Consider the following 18,316-nt stretch of genomic DNA (forward strand, 5'->3'; position numbering starts at 1 on the left):
TTTGCTATTCTGTGATGACATTTTTATAATTTTTTGCAAAATTCTAAATCTGAACTGCATTTTAGTTAAATTAGCCATCCGGCCTGTAGGGGACGCTTCAATCGACAGTTTTACGCTAACGCTCCCTCATGACGTATCGTGTCTTGTGTTTTCAGCTGGGTGCTGTACGAGAACAAGCAGTTCCAGGGAAACCTCTACGTGTTGTCCGAGGGCGACTACCCCAACCTGAACAGTATGGGATGCCCCGCCTCCAGCTACCTGCGCTCGGTCAAGGCCGTGCCCATGGTCAGTGCGCCGCTTTACCGCAGTCGTACGCACGCCGCTTTACCGCAGTCATACGCACGCCGCTTTACCGCAGTCGTACGCACGCCGCTTTACCGCAGTCGTACGCACGCCGCTTTACCGCAGTCGTACGCACGCCACTTTACCGTAGTCATACGCTGCTTTACCGTAGTCATAGTCGTACGCGCATAGTCCTAGTCAACCTTTAGATTTTAAGTAACAAAAATGCAAAAAAAACTAAAAATCTTTGCTCACATTTTCGAGGGTTAAACTGAACTGAACGTTTAAACGATCCGTCATGTTGGTCTCGCGTTCTCGTCGTCCTTGTAACTCCTCCGTGTCCGTCCCTCCGCAGACGTTATCTGTCCCGTCCATCTCGCTGTTCGGTCTGGAGTGTCTGGAGGGCCGAGAGATCACCACGGAGACGGAGATCTTCAGTTTAGTGGAAGAAGGCTACAACAACCACATCCTGTCTGTGCGCGTCAACAGCGGAAGGTGAGACTGACCCCCAACTCCGCCTCCAATCACTGACCGAGGCGCCTCGAGCTCCGCCTCCAATCACTGACTGAGGCGCTGTGATTGGTCAAACTCCTCCCATTGGTAAAACCCCTCCTCCCCGCATTGGTTAAACTCCTCCTCCCCCCATTCGTCAAACTGCTCCTGCCATTGGTCAAACTGCTCCTGCCATTTGTCAAACTCCTCCTCCAATCACTGAACGAGGAGTAGCCATTGGTCAACCCTTCCTCCTCCCATTGGTCAAGCTCCTCCCATTCACTGAACCAGGAGCTTTGATTGGTCAGACTCCTCCTCCCAGTCGAGTGTAACCTGACCTGGGCTAATGCTGCGTTCACGAGCTCCTCTGGTTTATAAGATGATGTAACTTATTATTTTTATCATGGAAAAAAGGCAGTAAAACAGAAATCACACAAACGACGCCTGCGTGAGAACATAACGATGTGTTGTTGTTGCAGTTGGGTGATATGTGAGCACGGGAACTACAGGGGGCGCCAGTTCCTCCTCGATCCCATAGAAATCACAAACTGGCCCAAGTTCAGCTCCATGCAGACCATCGGCTCCATGTACCCGGTGCGACAGGTAAGTCCCTCCCCGCGCTCGCACTATGCCCCGCCCCCAGAAGCCGTCACCGCGGGAGACGGGCTTTCATGGTGATGGTTGTTGTTGTTTTGCAGAAGCGCAGCCTGTTCCGCATGAAGAACACGGAGCGAGGCCACTACCTGTCGGTGCAGGGCGGAGTCGAGGAGATGAAGTCGGGCCGCATCGTGGTAACGGAGGAGGCGGAGCCAATGAGCGACGTGTGGTTCTACCAGGACGGCCTCATCAAGAACAAGGTCCGACAGAGCAGACTAAAGAGTCTAAACAGACTTTAAAACAAAACTGTGGGATAATTCAAGCGAAATGTCCAAACAATAATAAACTGTTACTCATTTTCATCAATTGTACACTTTATACATAAGAATATTTACGTGTATAGTGTATTATTGATGAAAATGAGTAAGTTTATTCTTTCCTTTTTTTGGAATTTATTTTCAATTTAATAAATACACAAAATAAAAAAAGAAACATGAGAAACACGCCCAGAGCAAAGAAAAAATAATAGAAATACTGACTAATAATAATGGCACAATATGACGTAACACACACAACACATAAATAACATTGGTAAATGTTAATTTTTAAAAAACCCTCCAGTCTCCATATTTTAAGCTTTATCTGGTAATGTATTTAAAAAGTCTGTGTACAATAGAAATAATGGTTTGGTTTTGAAATAAGGACTAAAACCGTTGTTTGTTGCAGCATTAACTCATAAATAAAGGCTGCGCATCATTTTAATTCATTTCTTTCATATTTTTGCCGTCGCTGTAGAACTTAAAGACGTGTAACGACGTTGAACGTTTAGTTTGGACAAAAACAATGTCAAACACCTGGAAAAACAAGAGCATTCTACCTTATTTTATTTCTTTTGTGCGGTTTTATTTCCAGTCGTTTCAGATGCAACTTCACACCTGAAAAGAGCGTCACATGATCATTACACGAGGCTCATATTTGTCGAGAAGAAGAAGCTAAAGTAGTTCTGATGGTTTCAGTTCTATTATTCCACCTTTTTTCTTTTTATTTTGTGCTATTTACCGTATTTTCCAGAGTATAAGTTGCACCAGCCAAAAAATGCATAATAGAGAAGTAAAAAAACATATATGTTGCACTGGAGTATGAAATGCGGTTGCAATTGTGAAAATAACAAATAATATCACATATAGTCGCTCCGGAGTATAAGTATATAAGTATAAATATAAGTATAAGTCGCACCTCGCACAAAACTATGAAACAAGTACAAATTATAGTCCGGAAAATACATACATAGTGGTACATCTCCCACTTCCATCTCATGCTTTAGTTCTCTTAAACTGATGCAAGTCGTGTTAGATCGATGCACAGGTTGCCATGGCGATGTGGCAACATTCTGAATTGAACCGTTTGAGTGGTTTAAACCGCGTGCAAGTCGAGAGCGGTGACGGTTTCACCCGTAAGAGCTCGGAACGCCAGTGAAACGGGCCAAAAGCGCGCCGCGGTTTACGTTCCTGTTGTCCCGCTGTGACCGTGGTTGCCCTGGTAACGCCCTGTTGTCCCGCTGTGACCGTGGTTGTCCCGCTGTAACCGTGGTTGTCCCGCTGTGACCGTGGTTGCCCTGGTAACGCCCTGTTGTCCCGCTGTGACCGTGGTTGTCCCGCTGTGACCGTGGTTGCCCTGGTAACGCCCTGTTGTCCCGCTGTGACCGTGGTTGTCCCGCTGTAACCATGGTTGTCCCGCTGTGACCGTGGTTGCCCTGGTAACGCCCTGTTGTCCCGCTGTGACCGTGGTTGTCCCGCTGTGACCGTGGTTGTCCCGCTGTGACCGTGGTTGTCCCGCTGTGACCGTGGTTGTCCCGCTGTGACCGTGGTTGTCCCGCTGTGACCGTGGTTGTCCCGCTGTGACCGTGGTTGCCCTGGTAACGCCCTGTTGTCCCGCTGTGACCGTGGTTGTCCCGCTGTAACCGTGGTTGTCCCGCTGTGACCGTGGTTGCCCTGGTAACGCCCTGTTGTCCCGCTGTGACCGTGGTTGTCCCGCTGTGACCGTGGTTGTCCCGCTGTGACCGTGGTTGTCCCGCTGTAACCGTGGTTGCCCTGGTAACGCCCTGTTGTCCCGCTGTGACCGTGGTTGTCCCGCTGTGACCGTGGTTGTCCCACTGTGACCGTGGTTGCCCTGGTAACGCCCTGTTGTCCCGCTGTGACCGTGGTTGTCCCGCTGTGACCGTGGTTGCCCTGGTAACGCCCTGTTGTCCCGCTGTGACCGTGGTTGTCCCGCTGTGACCGTGGTTGTCCCACTGTGACCGTGGTTGCCCTGGTAACGCCCTGTTGTCCCGCTGTGACCGTGGTTGTCCCGCTGTAACCGTGGTTGTCCCGCTGTGACCGTGGTTGCCCCGGTAACGCCCTGTTGTCGTGTGTGTGCTGGCAGATGTCGCTGGTCATGAGTCTGCAGGTCATGGGGAACGTGGAGCCCGGAGCAAAGGTGGTGCTGTGGACGGAGACGAGGCAGCCCATCCAGACCTGGACGGCCCAGACCAGAGGCCTCGTGTCCAGCCTGACCTTCCCCGGGATGGTCCTGGACGTCAAAGGTGCCGGACACGGGACATTTGTCTTTGTGAAATAGAGTTGAATCAGCCTTAAAGTGATTTACTGTCATCAATATCACATGTTTAATACTCAAGAATATATTATAATAACTACTTTATGCTAATGACACAATGATCCTGAATCTGGTTAATCCTGGCAAATTTATGCATTTATATTTAGTTTTTTAGTGAGATAAACGATGACGACATAAAAATTACACACACAAAAATATAAATGATAAAAAATATACAAATAATAATAATAATAATAATAATAATAATAATAATAATAATAATAATAATAATAATAATAATAATAATAATAATAATAATAATAATAATAATAATAATAATAATAATAATAATAATTTAAAAAAATATAAAAATCATAATAATAAAAGTAGAATTTTATACAGTAAAATTGGAGAAACACTGCTCATAAATTAAATAACAAATATTAAACCATATATGAATGTTCGAAGCCAAAGAAGTTCTGGATCTGCAATGAATTCATCACTTTATCGTCACGTCTGCTTGAAAATGTGGCCTCTGTTTGGACTCAAACCTTGTATTACGACAGAATAACACCAACCATACCCACTAGTGGACAGAAAAGGTACTGCAATAACCATCATATGGCTCTTAAAGAACTTTTCCATCTTCACTGAACAATGAGTTAAACACAGTCTAAAGTTTATTTTGAAGTCCTATTTAGACCCTGACAATATTTGATCAGAAATGTACAAAAATGCGTCTTTAAATGTTTTTGAGGTTCAAGTATTGCACAGAACGTAAAGACGGCGTAAGATCGACCCCAAAAGAGCGGAAACATCAAGGAGTTTTTGTCTCTTTTAGGCCTAATTTTAATGGTTTTAATGATAGAAAACACATTCAACACTCTATATTTTCATCCTTTTGTTGATAATTGTCACTCCTCGATCTCGCCAAAACTGACCGTAATGACCGTTTCCCCCGCTCACGTTTGTGTTTTCTGTGCAGGAGGAAAAACGTACGATAAAGACTTTGTGGTGCTCATGCCCGAAGACGAGACGAGGCCCAGTCAGCAGTGGCAGATCGAGATGCTCTGATGGAGGTTTATCTGCACAAGAACCCGAAGAAGAACCAAACAAAATCCAACAGGAACCCAACAGAACCAACCAGGACCCAACCAGGACCCAACATTTACTAATTTCTTTGCATAGCACCCAATTCAAACGAACTTCCGCCGCCGCCTTTTTTACATTTGAAAGTGGATTTTCCCGTTGTCCGCTTTGGCAAAACGAACGCTCTGAACATATCTATAAATGTATAAATATAAAGTACTATAAAAGTGTATAAAATGCCACGTTTCCAGGGACTTTCGCGGTAACATATTCGTGCCTTTAGTTTTTAAGCCCGTTTTAGCCGCGTTTAACCGACACGTTTATGCAAAATTGTTTTAAATGTTGTAATTTTATGAAGTTGACGTGTGTTTTGTCATGTGATTATTGCAGGTAAAGAGTTTGTATTTTATTAAATGTGTGTGTGAGTGTTAAAGGCGCACTAAGGAACTTTTCCAGTGGAGATGTCATGGTGTCAGAGTTGAGTTTGACCATAATTGTGAGGGAAAAAGAGCAACAATTTAAGTTATTCAGTGAATTCTTTATTAATTCCTAATCAAACTTTCTGAATGATTAAATCAAGTTAATGTGATTTAAAAACAGCCAGATTAAAAAGTCCATTAAATTTAGGCATTTTTTTCGGACAATTTATTGAATTTTAAGACTTATTTTTGCTTCTAAAATTGTCACGTTCATATATTTAACAGCCACAACCAGAATTATCGATTAATCTAAGAATCTTGACGAACCCCAATCATCTTAGTCACATTTTGAGCACAATAAAATAAATTTTCGTGTCCAAAAATATGGAAAAAAAATCTGTTTTTTCTCAATAATACAGTTCATTCTTCAGTTCAGCCTTTATTTGGTGGAAAATGTGTTTTAAAAAGTCAGATTGTGCGACAAAAATTAGGAAAATGTTCAGTTCCGGCTCGACTTTGCTTGAATTGCAGCTCTTTTTGTAGAGAAGCGACACTGCACTCCCCCCTCCGCAGACCCGACCCGGCGGACGCACTTCTCATTGATGCTTGTTTCGTTTACAAAGTAGAAAGACAGAGTTACGAGTCTGATCTGGGATTGGGAGTGAAAAAGGTGTGAAAAACGTGGCCAAACTCGCTTTAAGTGGATCAAAAACATGTTACTCAAGTGTTGTACGGATGATGTCATGTTAATATATTTTATACATAAATGTGTCTGTATATGAAGGGAGAGGTTTTCAAATGATAAATAAACATTAAAGTTAAATCTGACGTTTTGGCTCGTGGTTTCTTACATTAAATCTTAATTTTTTTGTGTTTCTTGCAGCTCTAACTTTAGCATTTTATTTATATTCACTCTTTTTGCACTTAAAAACATTAGAACATATTAAATAAAACTTAAACCTGAACTATTCCTGGTTTAACACACTGGAAATTAATTGATGTCAAAATAGTCCTGCAAGATCACAAACTGAAACGACCTGGACGACAAAGTGACAAAGTGTTATTTAATTTTATTTGTTTTTATTGCATATTTAATTGTGAATTATGACATACAATATAAATGACAGTGTAGTACAAAAACACACAATGGTCAATACCCTTTATATATATTAAGAAAAACTAATAATAAATCAAGGAAAGATTAATTTTGTGATTTTATTCCCATTTGAGTGCAGTATTTTATTGTGTATTTTAGGTGTTTATTTGTGTTATAATTAAACATTAATTGGGCCACTTTAAATCCAGTCTTTAAACACATTTTGACAGTTTTAACTCAGTTTTTATTGGGTTTTAAACTCTTTTGAATCGTTTTACCTCGTGTGTTTTTAATATTGTCGCACTTTGTTCAAGCGGATGGTTTTACAGTGCAGTGAGTGACTTGCGGTGCCTGGACTTAATACAAACTCAGTCTTGTTTACTTCATTTAGTCAGTCTTTATGCTTTTATTTGACATGATTTGTTTCCATTTGTATCATTCCTTTTCATCCTCGTTTCACGTCGCACCTTTCGGCTGAAGCCAGTTCCTCGATGGCAGGAAACCTCAGTGTCGCCTCCTCGTTTCTCACTTCTTTATTCTCTTATTTCACATATTTTCCTTTCATTCCTTTCACACTCTTCACTCTTTCATGCTCTTGATCTTTGCGCTGACGGAGAAGCTCACGTTCTGTTGTGTTTGTGGTAAAAACACAAACGCCTCATGTCTCCTCCTCGTGTTTCCTCTTCGGCCTCGACAGCTTCATTTACCACGAGATGAAGTACAGAAAATATAGAACACAAATTCTTAACATATTTTTATTTAGTTTATTGCTATGGCCAGAGATGTGCAGTACTCACATTTATTGAATTACATTTATTTATTTACATGACTGAATTACATTTATTTTATGTTCTAATAATTTATTCAGTCACTTTTATTTAATTATATTTTTTTTATTTACATTTACTGAATGTTCATTTAAATTTTTTAGTTACATTTTTACTCACATTTATTTATTTAGTTGCATTTCCTAATTACATTTATTTAGGTTATTTTGTCACATTTAATACAATTTATTTACATTTATTTATACCTTTTTCAGTCACATTTACTTAGTTACATTTACTCGAGTACCATCAACTTTTCAAGACATGTCGCTTCTTTCTGATACTTTCACTTTTACTGAAGTAACAGTTACTCGAGTAAAAGTTTCTCATTTTCATCCTTCCTCCACTTTATTTAATTAAAGTTTTGTTCGTACAATTATAAATCACACGTTACTCCTACTTTAGTCAAAGTTTCTCCAAATACTTTTGTACTTTTACTTGAGTCATTTCTCAGGACCACTACTTTGTACTTCTTGAGTATTAATTTTTTATATATTTTTTTCACATTTTGGGCTACTTTACCTCCTCATCCTTCTAAAACACATAGATCAAATATTATTGCCTCAGTTTATATTGTTAAAAAATGTACAAAAAAAATGTGATTTTTTTTTTTTTTTACAAAAATTGAAAAAATGTACAATTTTTTTAAAAACATTTACAAAAAGTCGTATTTCTTTATCACAGTTAAATCGGGTCAAAAGTACTTTTCTTCTTGAATATCACGTATAAGTTCCCGTGGCCTGTTGTCTCGTCGGGCTAACGTTACGATCATTATCTCGCGCATTGTTACCTCGGTTACCTCTTTGTTACCTCGGTTACCTCTTTGTTACCTCGGTTACCTCTTTGTTACCTCGGTTACCTCTTTGTTACCTCCTTCTTTTGTCTGTAATCTCCTGTGGCGGCTCCTCCCCGTTTCTACAGCCGGACACTCCAGGACTTTTCCGCTGGTTTCATCGCCAAACGCTCGGGGGGAAACTCGCCCCTCGACATTCCGCGCGCGTCGGAGGGCTGCCATTGGCCGATGGCGTGACGGACAGGTGAGTTTCATGCAGGTGTGGGGGCGGGGCTTAGAGGAGATTAGAGGCTTGTGCAAACGCCACTGGAGCGAGAAGTACAGGAGGCACAGCGGAGGACGACACAGGTAGGAAAAGTACTTTGTTTTGAATGAGTATTTATGATGAGAGTGAGTGAAAGTACTTTAACACTCAAGTATGTAGTATTTTTGTTTATTTGTGTGTTTTTTTGTTTTGCTGAGGTTTTTTTGTAGTTTTTCCAGTGTGTTTTAAACAGCAAAATGGACAAATAAACTAAATTAAATCTGATAAAAAAAGTTATGAATAAAAACTGGTTAGAAGTGAAGTAGTAGTAAAAGTATCGGTGGTTTTAGTAGTATTCTGATAACTGTTACTTCAAGTTTCAAGTCACAAATCTTTGACCCGAAGTCGATTTGGTCTTCTTTTAAACTAAAACAGACCAAATACTTTATTCTGATCGAAGAAATACAAGTATCCGAGGATTTGAGTTGAAGTTCTTTGAGTACTTTAAGAGAAATTCCAGAATAGAGCTTTATTTACACGCTCCTTCTTTAAAAGCGGCTCCAGTCCCAGGTCCCGTTTAGAGGTGATGTCACTCTGGACTTTGGTAGTAATAATACTGCTGCTGTAGCTGTAGTAGTAGTAGTTGAATTAGTACACAGTAGTAGTAGAAATACATGAGTAGTTTGTTTTTTCGTGAGCCGTTTTGACTTGTAGTTCACATGTTACAGTTTGGACCAAACCCTGAGCCATGGACCCGGACTACTTCAGAGCTGTGAGTACAAATACTTCATTCATGTGTGTACTCTTATCTCAGCCCGTCCCTGAGGCGCCTTGAACAAATACTGCAAAGTACAAGTGTGTAAACTCCAGTCGCTTCTGCTAAGATATTCCTTTATTGTCCACACATGGGCCTGACCTGGTACATGGTCAGTAACACACAAAATAAACACTAAAACTACTTCTACTACTACTACTACTACAGAGTTCTGAATAAATATGAAACCAACACTTAAAGAATGTTCATGTTTTAAATCTTCATTTACTGAATGAAAGTCACAGATCAAATAGAAATAAGAATAAATCTGCCACATTTACTCGCACAACCACACTTTTTCCATATGTGGATACTTTCTATATATTGAATACTCTACTAAAGTGTGTATAACTGTACTTTATTGATCCTTGTCACTGATCACTGTTCCGCTGGGTCCTAAAGCCTGACCTCTCGTCTGTCGTCGTCTTCACATTCTTCACATTCTTCACATTCTCGTGTCGATGGTGAAATCTTTGCTTTGATCCGTCTTCACCTCAAACGACGAGTCCAAATCTCAGACAGGAACTAGTTCTTTAGGCGGAACCCTTGAGTTCTCTGCGTTCAAGTCCAAGAGCAGATACTTTAGGTTTAATGTGAATCTGTTTTATTTCTGGCACTGCTCAGTCCAAAAAAGAGAAAGAAAAATAATAGATGAATAAATAAAAAAATTAAATGAAAATGAACAGTGACTTTAGTTAAATAACATAATGTTTTTTCCATCATATATATATTTAAATGATGTACTTTGGAAATAAATTCAATCAATACATTAAATACAATAAATACAATAAAAATGATCAAATTGTATAATCTTTTACCAAGTATATATATTTAAATGAATATCTGAATGATGTGCTTTGGAAATAAAAATAAATAAATAAAATAAATAAAATAAATAAAATAAATAAAATAAATAAAATAAATAAAATAAATAAAATAAAAATATTTTTTCTCATTCATCAAAATAAAGTATATATGTTTTAAATGAATATCTAAATGATGTGCAACACAAAGTAGTTAAACAGGAAAAAGCATGGCATAATTGTATGTTTTTAGTTTCCTTTATTTTCTCATTTAGAGCTAATGACGAGTCCACATTTCAGACCTGGTTTGGTCCTCGTTTGGCCCTCGCTCCGTTCTGTAAATAATGATAATAAGTGTGTGAATCGTGTCCTGGTCCTTCAGGAGATGTGCTGGGGAACTCTGGGCACGGTCCGACCTCACTCCAACTTCCACCCGGACAGAGACGTTATGGAGCTGCACACGGCTCTGGAGGGGAAAGGTGGGTTTTCACCTCCCCCCTATCTCCGCCCGGTCTTAGGCTCGGGGTTCTGACGGGGTTCGATCCCTCACTGAACGGAAACAAAGTCGAGATCGATATAGATTTACAGTTTTAACCCAGAACAGCACATTCTTTAGGTTTAGAATCTCACTTCCTGGTTGTAATGGATGACATCACACTAATTACCCAGCAACCACTGGGCCAAAACTCGTCTAACGTCACAATTATTTCTCTTTGACAAATACAAATATATGAGAGCGACTTTGTTGTGTTGAATTCATGTTTAGAGAGTTTATTTTGTGTAAATTCTGCATGACCTCGTGTCCCTGCTGTGATGTCACTTCCTGTTGTCGTCTCCACATTTTGATTGGTGTAAAACATTCATTTATCACAAGTATAAAAACACCAAATCAAGTCAAAATGAGAGGATCATCATTAAGTTCAATAACAGAAAAGATAAAAGTAAAAGTGACTCTAAAGAAAAGAGATTTAATACAACAAACGTCATGAAGTAATGTTAAAGTACATTTTGCTGTTTTAAGTCGTTTAAGAGTCGAGTTTAGAATTTAGAGTTCAGAGTTCAGAGTTCAGAGTTCAGAGTTCAGAGTTCAGAGTATAGAGTATAGAGTATAGAGTATAGAGTATAGAGTATAGAGTATAGAGTATAGAGTATAGAGTATAGAGTTCAGAGTTCAGAGTTCAGAGTTCAGAGTTCAGAGTTCAGAGTTCAGAGTTCAGAGTTCAGAGTTCAGAGTTCAGAGTTCAGAGTTCAGAGTTCAGAGTTCAGAGTTCAGAGTTCAGAGTTTAGTCACAGAATGTTTGAAGCGGTTTATTATTTGCAATTATCAAGAAAAAGACAAACATATTACCGTATTTTCCGGACTATAAGTTGCACCTTTTTTCTTTTTTCACAGTTTTGGCCGGGATATTTATACTTATATACTTATACTTATACTCCAGAGCGACTTATATGTGATATTATTTGTTATTTTCACACTTGCAACTGCATTTCATACTCCAGTGCAACTTATATATGTTTTTTCTTCTCTATTATGCATTTTTGGGCTGGTGCGACTTATACTCCAGTGCGACTTATAGTCCAGAATATACGGTAATGATATGTAGTATTCCTCACAGGATTTACATATCGTGTATTTGATTGTTTTAGATTGTAAAACGCTGTTGAGAATCCTGACCAATCGAAACAACGAGCAGAGACAAATCCTGGCCAAGACTTTTGAAGAAGTCACAAAAAAGGTAAAGAATAATGACATTTTTATTATTTTGATAGTTTTGTTCTGTTTGTGGATTAAACTCCGCCTCCTCCTGATGCAGAGTATTTGTTGAGTAAATATACTTGAAACAGGTTTTAAACTCACACCTTTGTTTGGACGCAAATACAGTTTGTTCAAAGTCAACTTCTTGAATAAATAATGATTAAAAATTCTAATAAAACATGTTTTCATAAATAAATACAATCATTTTTGAAAGAAATATGGCCGACTAAAACACACTGAAATACTGCTGTTCAGTTTATTTATTATTTCTTCTTATGTTTGATACGTCAATGTTACTACGTTTGTTTTTTAGTTTGTTGTTTTTGTTTTTGTTGTTGTCTTTTTTGTTTTGCGACTGAATTGTTATTTTTTGTTGTTGTTTAATTTTAAAAAAAGTGTTTTATTAAAGTGGAATTTACATTTGATTTATCTTTAGAAAACTTTAAATAGCAAATTAAACATTTTAATCGACCTGTTTTGGTGTGTGTTTGTCGTTTTATGAGTTGTATTGACCTGTTTTGGTGTGTATTGTTAGTTTTATAAGTTGTATTGACCTGTTTTGTTGTGTATTGTTGGTTTTATAAGTTGTATTGACCTGTTTTGGTGTGTGTTTGTTGGTTTTATGAGTTGTAATGACTTGTTTTGGTGTGTGTTTGTTGGTTTTAAGAGTTGTATTGACCTGTTTTGTTGTGTATTGTTGGTTTTATAAGTTGTATTGACCTGTTTTGGTGTGTGTTTGTTGGTTTTAAGAGTTGTATTGACCTGTTTTGGTGTGTATTTGTTGGTTAAAGAGTTGTATTGACCTGTTTTGGTGTGTGTTTGTTGGTTTTATGAGTTGTATTGACCTGTTTTGGTGTGTGTTTGTTGGTTTTATGAGTTGTATTGACCTGTTTTGGTGTGTGTTTGTCGTTTTATGAGTTATATTGACCTGTTTTGGTGTGTGTTTGTTGGTTAAAGAGTTGTATTGACCTGTTTTGGTGTGTGTTTGTTGGTTTATGAGTTGTATTGACCTGTTTTGGTGTGTGTTTGTTGGTTTTATAAGTTGTATTGACCTGTTTTGTTGTGTATTGTTGGTTTTAAGAGTTGTATTGACCTGTTTTGGTGTGTGTTTGTTGGTTTTATGAGTTGTATTGACCTGTTTTGGTGTGTGTTTGTGTGTTTGTGGCAGGATCTTGTTGCCGCGGTGAAGAAGGCTTCGTCTGGGGACCTGGAGACTCTTCTTCTGGAGCTTCTCATGCCTCCTCTGCAGTTCGAGGCCCACAGGCTGCAGATGGCCATGGCGGTGAGGCCTCTTCAAATCAAATAATCACATTTAAATCACTACAATTGAAATCCAAGTTTAAGTTGTGATTGTTTTTTAAGTGCGTAACTTCAAAACCTGTTTTTTCATTTTGGATGAAAATGTAGACAAACGTCAGTTCTGACTGTGACAAAAATGTAGTTCCTTTGGCTATAATATTCCTCTGTCTGACTTCAAGCGTGTTCGACAGGTTAAACCACTCGCTTCAGTTACATGAAGCGGAAAAGATTATATACCATTTTATTTAACAATTTGCCAGTTTTTTTTTTCAATTTAGCAATTTTTGGGTCCTTTATTTTTCATCATTTTTAGATTTTTATTTTTAGAACAGATCACGACCAGAAAATTAAAAATAAAACAAAAATAACATCCAAAGAAACTATTTCATGGCATATTTTAAAAAGTGCATATGACATATTGAAGCCCCTCCCACATTTGCTTAAAAATTCGGCAAATTTAGAGGGTTATGGCAAACTACGGACCTCGGGCCACATATATAACCCTCCAACCTTTGGAGGGTTAGGGCTTGGGGGTTAGGGTGAAGGTTAGAGGGTGAAGGTTAGAGGGTTAGGGGGTTAGGGCTTGGGTTAGGGGGTTAGGGTGAAGGTTAGAGGGTTAGGGGGTTAGCGTTAGGGGGTTAGGGTGAAGGTTAGAGGGTTAGGGGGTTAGGGGGTTAGGGTGAAGGTTAGGGGGTTAGGGTGAAGGTTAGAGGGTTAGGGAGTTAGGGCTTGGGTTAGGGGGTTAGGGTGAAGGTTAGAGGGTTAGGGCTTGGGTTAGGGGGGTAGGGTGAAGGTTAGAGGGTTAGAGGGTTAGGGGGTTAGGGTTAGGGGGTTAGGGCTTGGGTTAGGGGGTTAGGGTGAAGGTTAGAGGGTTAGGGGGTTAGGGGGTTAGGGTGAAGGTTAGAGGGTTAGGGGGTTAGGGTTAGGGGGTTAGGGTGAAGGTTAGAGGGTTAGGGGGTTAGGGTTAGGGGGTTAGGGTGAAGGTTAGAGGGTTAGGGGGTTAGGGGGTTAGGGTTAGGGGGTTAGGGTGAAGGTTAGAGGATTAGGGGGTTAGGGTCTTAGGGTGGTTCACGGCCTCTGGTGTGACCGCGTGTGTTTGCAGGGAGTGGGCACGGACGAGGAAAGCCTTCTGGAGACCCTCTGCACCAGGACCGGGCCTGAGCTCAGGGAGATCAGCAACGTCTACAAACAAAGTCGGTTCACGATTCCGTCGATGTCGTTCCGTTCCGTTCGCGTCGATCGTCGGTTTCACTGATCGATCGCCTTTGTTCGCAGTGTACAAGAAGGACCTGGAGAAGGAGCTGAGGGGAGAAACCAGCGGAGACTTTGCCAAGCTGATCGTGGCTTTGCTAAACGTAACGAATGACGCACTTTATCACTTTTTTAAAAAACTTTTTTTTTTCAAGTTTTAAGTCTAGAAAAGGATTTTAGGCAAATTTCAGTTTCAGAATCAAAATGTCAAAATTAACCAAGAAATTTTAGCCGTTTTACAAATAAAAAACCTTATTTCGATATAAAAACATGATGAAAAACACACAAGAGACGATTCAAGTGGATATCGCTGTAATGACTTGATTCAAAACCCAAACTTGCACAAATATACTCCTAAAAACTGGTGCTTTTATTCCATTTCAAAGGACGAAGTGAATTTGAACCACAAAGATCAAAATGTCGAGATTAGATCTAAATTCCTTTAACATTTCATAAATATCACGGATCAGCTGAACCTGAGTTTGACCTGAGTTTGACCTGAGTTTGACCTGAGTTTGACCTGAGTTTGACCTGAGTTTGACCTGAGTTTGACCTGAGTTTGACCTGAGTTTGACCTGAGTTTGACCTGATCACATTCAACATGAACCTGTGGTAGGAACGTCTCATCTGATTGTGGTTCTCGTCTCTCACAGAAAAGTGACGTGGCCGGACGGGTTCACCAGGACGTGGAGGTAAAGGCAGAAGACTAACTTTGTTTCATTTAGAGCCAGTTCTAGTCCTTTCTTTTTCCCTCATTTAGCAACTAATGCCACTTATTTACTGAAGTTCCGACTTCTACATTCAAGTATGAATAATATGTAATATATATTTTTCTTACAAATAATTCAAGACTTTTTGTGTGTTTTTACTTCGTTCCATTCTCTCTCTGTGAGTTACGATTGGTAAAACTAAACACCGTGTGATGTCATTGTTAGACCTGTTCTAGACCTGTTTTAAACCCATTTTAAACCTGTTCTTGACTTGTTTCAGACCTCTCGTTCTAGACCTGTTTTAAACCAGTTCTAGACCTCCTATTCTAGACCTGTTTTGAACTCATTTTAAACCTGTTCTAGACCCGTTTTGAACCTGTTCTAGACTTGTTCTAGACCTGTTCAGACCGTCCGTTCTAGACCTAGTTTGAAACCTTTTCCAGACCTGTTTTGGACCTGTTCTAGACCTGTTTTGGTCCTGGTTCAGACCTGTTCTAGACCTGGTTTAGACGTGTTCTAGACCTGTTTTGGTCCTGGTTCAGACCTGTTCTAGACCTGGTTTAGACCTATTGTAGACCTGGTTTGAACCTGTTCTAGACCTGTTCCAGACCTGGTTTAGGCCACAGTAGAATCTGGAAAGCCCAAACGTCCTCACAGCCTCGTCCTTTTCCTCTTCAGACTCTGGTTGCGACTCTGAGGGGGAAAAAGTGTGACGCGGCCCCTTGGATCGACACGCTGACGTCCAGGGACCCGGACCACCTCAGGAAGGGTACGAGACCTGCTTGTCCCGGTTCATTTGGTGAACCATGTTTGACATTTGATGCTGATCTAGTGGTGAGACAAAGGCCTGAACAAACGCTGTGTTCAGACGTGAAACAGGTTGTGTTTTTATCTGTCTTCAGTGCTGGACGAAGTGGAGTTTCAGACAAACCTGGTGCTGGACGAGGCTTTGGAGAAACGCTTCTCTGGAGATCTCAGACTGGGACTCAGAGTGTTGGGTAAATATCAGACGCAGGAAGGACATTGTGTGGCAGTTGTGTGTAAGTCTCAAAGGGGTGTGTGTGTTTTCTCTTTTCCAGTGCAGTGCATTCAGAACCCGGACCTCTACCTCGCCTCAAGACTCAACGTCATGAAGGTAAAAACCAGCCTCGTCCAGCCTCACTGGATCTTTCCTCTCGTGGCATCGGAAATTAGCCTAAGGTTGATTTAAAGTAGCAGACGAAGGTCCAAAGCTGTTCAGTGAGTGACGCCAAAGCTCTACAGGGCCTAAACGAAGGACACGTGTGTGGAATTGTCTTTGTTTCTTAGCTTTTCCTTTCGTTATAACATCGTTCCCTGGTCAAAAACTTGCCTGGAGTTGTGTCTTGCTTCACACTCAGGAATAACTCTACATAATAACTCTATATGTAATAACTTTGAACTTTCCTCCGATTGTTGTGTCGCAGGTAAAACAAAAGTCGTACTTCTCTTGCACAGTTTGTAAGAAGTTTAGTTTTAGTCGTATTTCAAGTCAGAAAATGTGAAATAAAGTGACTAAAAGCCTTTAAAAGCAACTAAAGACACAAGAATACTCATGGATCTGACTCTTGGCTTGGTCTAGATTTAGTCTTTTTGTGACAGAGCGATGATAAAGTAAAAATGCAAATATAATAATATAATACCCGACGTGTGGTTTTCCCAGAGGCAACAGCGCCATCTGCAGTCCGACTTTTGTATAGAGAAAAAACAACTTTAAACCTGAAAGAGTAAAAAATGTTAACCTGTTCATGCAGCGTAAATACACGTTTATGCAGCTTTAATGCACGTTTATGCAGTATAAATACACGTTTATGCAGCGTAAATACACGTTTATGCAGCTTTAATACACGTTTATGCAGCTAAATTACACATTTATGCAGCGTAAATACACGTTTATGCAGTATAAATACACGTTTATGCAGCGTAAATACACGTTTATGCAGTATAAATACACGTTTATGCAGCGTCAATACACGTTTATGCAGTATAAATACACGTTTATGCAGCGTAAATACACGTTTATGCAGCTTAAATACACGTTTATGCAGCTTAAATACACATTTATGCAGTATAAATACACGTTTATGCAGTATAAATACACGTTTATGCAGCGTAAACACAGAGTACACGTGCTTGTGTGTTTTAGGGCCCTCAGACTCAGCGGGTGATGCTGTCGCACTGTGAGGAGGATCTTCTGTGCATCAGAGCAGCTTTTCTCAAACTCACAGGGGCCTCGCTCTACACAACACTACAAGTAACACCTTGAATACATTGTGTACAATTTGCACTTTGCCTCGATACAAATACATATTGAACACAGTTTGTCCTTTGTTTTTGAACAGAAACACTTTAAAGGAGACCACCTCACGGCTCTGCTCAACATCTGCCGCTCGGAAGACTGAAAAGTGTTAAATATGTGACGCTTATGATAGGTGAAGTGCATTATTTAGGTGTAAACTTGTGATAATAAATGAACATGGAACAACAGTCTGGCATCGCTCTTCTTCTTCAGCCACGTAAAGCCTGAACACGACAGTGTAGCGCCACCTACAGCCACAGAACGGAACCACATCAACAGCACAAAACAATCACAACACGTTTATTTCGCACATATGAGAACAACCAGTGACACCACGTGCTTTATAATGTATTTTGAAACGTTTTATATGATGAAATAGGCTTGAGGACCATATTATATTCATGTGCAAAATACACAAATACACTACGTTTCAGGCAGTAAACAACATCAAATACATAGAAACCACATTAACTTGGAAGGACATTGTGTTAAAGGAGCAGTGCGGGACTCTTACTGTGGACGGACTCGCCTCTCCACAGACCAGACCTGTAACTTGGTGTCATTTGTTCTTCTTCATGGATAAAGACACATTTAAACACTTTTTACTCCAAATGTGGCAGAAGATGAATCCTGCGTAAATGTCTCAGCAGCTGAAGTATCATAAAGTACAAATACATAATGTGTGGAACTTAATGCCAGCGTGGAACCTCCAGAACAGCCCTAGTTCTAGTTCTAGCTCTAGTTTTAGTTCTATTCTAGTTCTATTCTAGTTCTAGTTCTAGTTCTAGTTCTAGTTCTATTCTAGTTCTAGTTCTAGTTCTATTCTAGTTCTAGTTCTATTCTAGTTCTATTCTAGTTCTAGTTCTAGCTCTAGTTCTAGTTCTCTTCTAGTTATTTTCTAGTTCTAGTTCTAGTTCTAGCTCTAGTTCTAGTTC

The 18,316-nt window shown here is 39.9% G+C and overlaps 2 protein-coding genes across 2 annotated transcripts in view; both read left to right on the forward strand.

Annotated features, from left to right (window-relative positions):
• crybg2 (crystallin beta-gamma domain containing 2) overlaps positions 1-6,256 on the forward strand; it is a 69,200-nt gene extending 62,944 nt beyond the window's left edge. The window contains exons 20-25 of the mRNA XM_072447248.1: positions 156-285; positions 638-777; positions 1,254-1,377; positions 1,473-1,631; positions 3,793-3,952; positions 4,949-6,256. Coding sequence (XP_072303349.1) covers positions 156-285; positions 638-777; positions 1,254-1,377; positions 1,473-1,631; positions 3,793-3,952; positions 4,949-5,037 — 802 coding nt within the window. The 3' untranslated portion in view covers positions 5,038-6,256. The remainder of the gene's footprint in view (positions 1-155; positions 286-637; positions 778-1,253; positions 1,378-1,472; positions 1,632-3,792; positions 3,953-4,948) is intronic.
• A 2,899-nt stretch (positions 6,257-9,155) lies between these two features.
• Positions 9,156-17,501, forward strand: anxa14 (annexin A14). Its single transcript, XM_072448278.1, has 12 exons — positions 9,156-9,203; positions 10,431-10,527; positions 11,696-11,784; positions 12,973-13,086; positions 14,206-14,296; positions 14,379-14,458; positions 15,008-15,046; positions 15,743-15,833; positions 15,967-16,062; positions 16,144-16,199; positions 17,229-17,336; positions 17,425-17,501. The coding sequence occupies exons 1-12, from the start codon at positions 9,180-9,182 to the stop codon at positions 17,482-17,484; spliced, it is 945 nt and encodes a 314-aa protein (XP_072304379.1). The 5' UTR covers positions 9,156-9,179; the 3' UTR covers positions 17,485-17,501.
• The last annotated feature ends 815 nt before the right edge of the window (positions 17,502-18,316 follow it).

The sequence above is a fragment of the Eucyclogobius newberryi genome, unplaced genomic scaffold (genome assembly GCF_026437365.1).
Source record: "Eucyclogobius newberryi isolate DKJ021-1_F unplaced genomic scaffold, fEucNew1.0.hap1 SCAF_16, whole genome shotgun sequence".
NCBI classification, from domain to species: domain Eukaryota; kingdom Metazoa; phylum Chordata; class Actinopteri; order Gobiiformes; family Gobiidae; genus Eucyclogobius; species Eucyclogobius newberryi.